Below are 5,376 nucleotides of genomic sequence, written 5' to 3' on the forward strand. Positions count from 1 at the left end.
TTACAAACCATAGCAAACATTTTATTTACAGGAGATATATATATATATTTATATATTTTGTCAGTGCAGTATTTCTTGGCCGGATTATTCGAAGCAACACGTTGCAACCCATGAGGACGTTGGGAAAATACTTCACATTGTAACTTGTTTTGGGGGGAGGGGAAGAGAGGGATTTCGGAGCACGTTCTCTGAGTCCCTCGCTCAGATTTTCCCGCAGAGGACGAGGGGCGGGAGACGGAGAATAAAATAAAATTTAATTAAAAAAACCAAACAGGAAAACAAAAAAAAAAAAAAAACAGAGCAATCCCGCTCTCCTCCGCAGGGAGAGGCGGCCGCTTCACGCACAGCCAGCCCGGACCCAGGGCTCCCCGCTCCGCCCGCGTCCTCGGCCGCTTGCCCCGGGCCGGGCCGGGCCGGGCGCTGGCAGCGGGCGGGAGCGGGCCGGTGCCGGGCCAGTGCCCTGCCGTTGCCGTGCTAGTGCCCGGTCGGCCTTGCCGCGCTCCCGGGGCGGAAGAAGACACATAAATTAGCGCGCAGGTCCCGGGCGCGGTGCGGCGGCGCGGCCGCCCCGTCTATAGGCCGCTCCGCGGCTCGGGGCTGGCGGCGGCGGCGGCGGGCGGCGGGGAGGGGAGGCCGGTGCCGCCGGACGGTTTGCCGAGCCCGGCGGCTGGCAGGCTCCGCTCGGCACCCTCAGTCCGTTCCGTGTCGCTGGGGGCCATGTCGAGGGAGTCGGGGTCGCTGCTGTCGCTGTCGCCCTCGGAGCGGCTGGGGCTGCGCTCGGGCTCCCCGGCGGCGGCGGCGGGCGGCCCGCCGGCTCGCTGGGCCTCCGGCTCCGGCTCCGGCTCCGGCAGCGGCTCCTTGTCCTTCTGGGCCTGCGCCTCCTTGGAGTGCCGCCACTTCATCCGCCGGTTCTGGAACCACACCTTCACCTGCGGCCGCGCCGCCCTTAGACGGGCGCCACGGCCCCCACCGCGCCCCGCGCAGCCCCCGGCCCCGGCGTCTTCCACCGCGGACGGGTAGCAAGGGGAGGACAGGAGGCGCCGTCCTCACCTCCCTCTGCCCCCACCGTTATGCCACTATGGTGCCTTTAGTTTGTTTTTGTTTTTCCCTTCTTCTTCTAGTTAGCGTGTTTAAATATAAAACGCCCCCCTTCATTCCCCCCTTCCTCCCCCCGTCCTTTCTACTTCTTCTTCCAGGAAACCAAATCTTGCTCAAGAAACCACAGCGTTATACAATTCTGTGCGCTGCGGGCCCTCAATAGTGGAATCATTACAGAGTGGCGTTTAATGATTCCGTTTGAAGAAGAGTTTTCACTTCCCCAGAACTAAGGATTTCACAACGCGAGGAGAGATTTAGAAAAAAAAAAAAGGAAAAGAAAAAAAAGGGGGGGACATTAAAAATAGTGCTTTTGCTTCTACTTCCTTTGACCTAAACTGCCTCCTACAGCGAGTTGCACTTCAATAAAGCGCAGGCTGGTGATCTGCCCCGACCCTCCTCGCCCCTTCGCTCGGCCTGCTCCGCGGCACCCGAAACAAAGGTGAAAGCTCCGCGCCGGGCCGCGGAACCTGCGCACAGGAGATGCTCGGGGCGAGCTCCCGCTCCTCAGCCGGCCCTGCCGGGGGTCAAGGGAAGGGAGAACGCTCTGCAACACACACACCCCATACCCCCCCACCCCCGCCTCGCCCCGTATCCCTCTAAACTGGAAGTAAGATTCGAAATAAAACCGAAGCCGTTCTTACTTGAGCATCTGTCAGTCCCAGCATCGCCGCCAGTTGCTTTCTGTCCGGTTTGGTGACATATTTCTGGATTTCGAACCGTTTTTCTAAACCTTTCCTCTGCAGGTTGGAAAAAACAGCCCTGGACCAGGAGCGTTTCCTCTTGTACGTCTGGGGCAGCGTGTCCTTGGTTAAAACTGCGTACGGACCTGGGCGGGGGGGGGGGGGGGGGGGGGGAGAAAAGCGGGGAGAGAGGGAGACGGCGTTTTAATATTGATGCGTAAAAGGGAACCTTAAATCGATCAAAATAAGAGCTGGGCCGCGGTGTGCGGGAAGGCCCGGGCCAGTGCGGCCCTGCCTGCCGGCTGGGTACGAGTCCTGTCAGCGGGCGCTTCCGCGGGCAAGGACGGAGCGTTTCGGCACCCCAATTTCTTCCTCTCCCCACTTCCCGCCCCTTCTCTGTCGGCCCAGGTATTATTTTGGCACTAGAGGGGATGATCCTCTGGGTCGGGCCCTAGCCGGCTCTTCCTTCCCCCCACGCCGCCCGGCTTTTCACCCCAAACCTGAGCCTCGCTAGCGAACGTAATCCCTGGCCTTTCAAATTCGAGGCCCTCCGGGAGGAGGGGGCCTGGGGGGCTGCTCCGGGACGGAGGACCCTGCCCCACGGGAGGGCCGACGAGGGGAGGAGATGTACCTGGAAAAGTGTCTTGAAACTGGTGCTGAACTGAACTCCTTGGGTTTGTGTTTAAGGGACCCAGGATGGCAGAGGCCTCGTTAATGGGGTCTAGAGACGCGAAGAACTGGCCGGCGGAAGGCTGCAAGTTGGGGAGATGAACCCCAGTTTGGCGGCTGGTAGTTAATAAGGAGGTCAGATCTGTGAGCACAGGAACAAGGAGAGCTCTGTTATACCGCGGTCGAAACCGACACCCCGACAGGCTCCAAGCAGCGGGGCCGGGGCCGGGTGGGGGGGCCGGGGTGTCCCCAGCCGGAGGGGCTGGGGTGGGGGGGAACGGGGCAGCCGCCTCCTCGCCCCGGGGTCTCTCCTGGGGGGAGGCGGCCGTGCCCCGGCGATCAGACACCCTCCAGTATATCTGTTCCCTTGGCCGGGATATTTACACGCCGCGGGGGGACAGGGGTTGCGGGGAAAGCCTTTACCACGGGCTGTGCTCCCCGATGCGAAGCCCCGGGCCCGCCTGGGGAAGCGGGGGCCGCTTCACTACTATTTTAATGCTATCGCTATTTTTCCCAGCGGGGCAAGTCTAGGCCCTGCGCGGGGCCGGGGCGGGGGGGTTTGGGGGAGGCCGCTATCTATTAGAAACTCGGGTTTATAACGCCGGTTTTAATAACCCTTTTCTCGGCTGGATCGAAAAAGTTCTCAACCCGCGGGTACCCACAGATGCTAGAAATAATAACGCGAGATAAACGCGAGAGGACGACGCGCGCGGGCAGCGGCGGAGCCGGCCGCTGTACCTCTCAGCGTGTTGCCTTCCTTGACTTTGGGGTCAAACTCCGACGATAAAATGCGGTCGATGCCGAATTTGAGGTCCTTGCTGGCGGGCGCCGGCGCCGAGCCGTGCGTGTGGCCGCCCGGCAGGCGGGCGGGGGCCGGGGCTCCTCCGCCGCCCGCCGCCGCCGCCGCCGCCGCCGCCGCCGCCGCCGCGGGGGACCGGTGTGGCGGGGGGCGGTGGTGGTGGGAGTGGTAGGCGGCGGAGAGCGGCGAGAGGCGCGGCGGGAAGGCGGCGGCGGCGGGGGCGTCGGGGGCCACGACGGGCGTGGGCCGGAGCGGCGAGGGGGTGGCGTGGAAGGGACCGCCGTGGTGGACGCTTCCCAAAGTGGCCGGCATGCCGGTGGCGGGACCTCCGGGAAGGCTGTCGGCGGGTCCTCCCGCCGCTTCCCCGCCGGCGTGGAGGATGTCGGCGATGCAGAAGGACGGTTTCTTCGCCGCCCCGGCGTCCAGAGGGAAGCAGCCGCCGGCTGCCGGCCCCGATGGCGAGCAATAAGCCGCTGACCACAAACTGAAGTTGGAGGCGTAGAAAGGAGCCAACCCGGCCGTGTACATCCTGCCCGGGGAGAGGACGCGCTGCTCTGCAGCTCAGCTCCCGGGGACGCGCCGCGGAGCTGCCCGCTGCCCCGGGCGCATGGGGAGGGATGGAGGGGCGAGAGGAGGCTGGCGGAGCACTTGCCGGAGGGGTACAGAGGGATAATCAACCAAAAAAAAAAAAAAAAAAGAAAAAGAAAAGAAAAAAGAAAGAAAGAAAAAGTCCCCAAAACCCACGGCGAGACGGAGAGAGCGAGCGGGCGAGGAGCGGAGCGGCGCAAACAAAACAAACCCAAACCAAACCCCCTTTCCTCGCACTGGGGGAAAAAAAATTTACAAAAAAAATATCCACCCCTCCCCAAAACTTTCTCTGGCAGCGACACTCCCGGCTCCGGAGCAGCCCTCGTTCCCTCCCCGCGCCCAATCCACGATCCGCGGGGCCGGGTAGCACCGCCCGCCGACACGCCCACGCAGGGCCGGGTCGCGGGTACGGGACACCGTGCCGCCAGCGCGCAACTGCGCGCTGGCAGCGATGCGTCCCGTAGCCGCTACCCTGCCAGGCCCAGTTTGCCCCTCAAGGTACCCCCCCATCCCTCTCACCCCCCCCTTAAATTCTGCCCTCGACTTTGAAAATCCCCCACCCAAAATCAGCGCAAGGGCGCTGCCCTTGCCGCCACGATTTCCAAACGTTTGAAAGAAATGCGCAGGAGAATTCTTCACGATGGGAGTCAGGTCCGTCCTCTCGGAAATGATTCCCAAGGAAATGTGTTTCCTTCAAGGATAAATGAGGCTGGGATAGTCTGGAAGAAAATGAGTCTGCGCTCATGCATGCAACATATGTATTTATGTGAGCTCCGAGCTATTCTGGGCCCAGGACACGTTGGTTCCTGCATTAGCAGCGATTAATTAATTAATCGTATCTTGTCCGCGATGTAAATTTACAGATTTTTACCGTGTTCTCCAGCCGGGTGGCTGCATCTCCTTCCACACCAATTTCACCTTAAAGACTAGTTTGTAATTTTGCAAACCTTTTACAACAGAATTAGCCTGTCTTTTCTTTTTCCTTTTTCTTTTTTTTTTTTTTTAAAAGAATCCAATAGTAACCTACATTCGTACATTCGGTGCAATAATTTAGGGATAAGTTTATCAAAGCACCTTTTGCGCTTTTTCCCCCCTCTAACATCCATATTTGCCCCTACCTAACTCTGAAAAAAAGCGCATTTCTTTATTTTTCTCTTTCATTCACGTAAACTAGCCGCTGCCGTTTTGAGCAGTCTCCCGGGTGGGATGATTGCAGGTTTGCTTTGGTTTTGTTTTTTTTTAAAAAAAACCACTATTATTATTATTATTATTCAAATAACTTCCCAAATTATGAAGGTTTTAGGGGAACCGCCAGAAAGGCAAACTATTTTTCTTCCACCAGGTATGAAGATGGAGCTTCTGTCTGAATATTAAAACCACCTGCCAGCCAGAGTGAAGGCACACCTTAGGCAGGACCCTGCGCCCGAGTCACGGCGAGGCTGGCTCCCCGCGAAAAGCCGGGCACCGCTTTGCTTCGGTTTTTAATTAACGAGGCGAAACCGAAAAATAAAGCCGGGCTGGGCTCGCCGACGTGCGCCCGAA

At 59.6% G+C, this 5,376-nt stretch overlaps 1 protein-coding gene across 2 annotated transcripts; it reads right to left on the reverse strand.

Annotated features, from left to right (window-relative positions):
• Positions 1-4,321, reverse strand: HLX (H2.0 like homeobox). 2 transcript variants are annotated; one of them, XM_075088815.1, is made up of 4 exons: positions 3,186-4,321; positions 2,410-2,589; positions 1,740-1,924; positions 1-929 (listed from the first exon to the last, which is right to left on the reverse strand). In XM_075088815.1, the coding sequence occupies exons 1-4, from the start codon at positions 3,772-3,774 to the stop codon at positions 573-575; spliced, it is 1,311 nt and encodes a 436-aa protein (XP_074944916.1). In that variant the 5' UTR covers positions 3,775-4,321; the 3' UTR covers positions 1-572. The 2 variants fall into 2 exon arrangements, with proteins under 2 accessions (XP_074944916.1, XP_074944917.1); XM_075088816.1 differs by lacking the exon at positions 2,410-2,589.
• Positions 4,322-5,376: the final 1,055 nt, after the last annotated feature.

Source organism: Phalacrocorax aristotelis, chromosome 3 (genome assembly GCF_949628215.1).
Source record: "Phalacrocorax aristotelis chromosome 3, bGulAri2.1, whole genome shotgun sequence".
Lineage (NCBI taxonomy): Eukaryota > Metazoa > Chordata > Aves > Suliformes > Phalacrocoracidae > Phalacrocorax > Phalacrocorax aristotelis.

What these genes read in the sequence shown, in the direction of transcription:
- HLX (XM_075088815.1), bottom strand. Translation starts at nt 3,774, where the DNA reads ATGTACACGGCCGGGTTGGCTCCTTTCTACGCCTCCAACTTCAGTTTG. An exon ending in GGAAGGCAACACGCTGAGAG is followed by an intron (nt 2,590 to 3,185) that starts GTACAGCGGCCG and finishes CTGTGCTCACAG; the next exon opens with ATCTGACCTCCTTATTAACT. An exon ending in GTTTCAAGACACTTTTCCAG is followed by an intron (nt 1,925 to 2,409) that starts GTACATCTCCTC and finishes CCCCCCGCCCAG; the next exon opens with GTCCGTACGCAGTTTTAACC.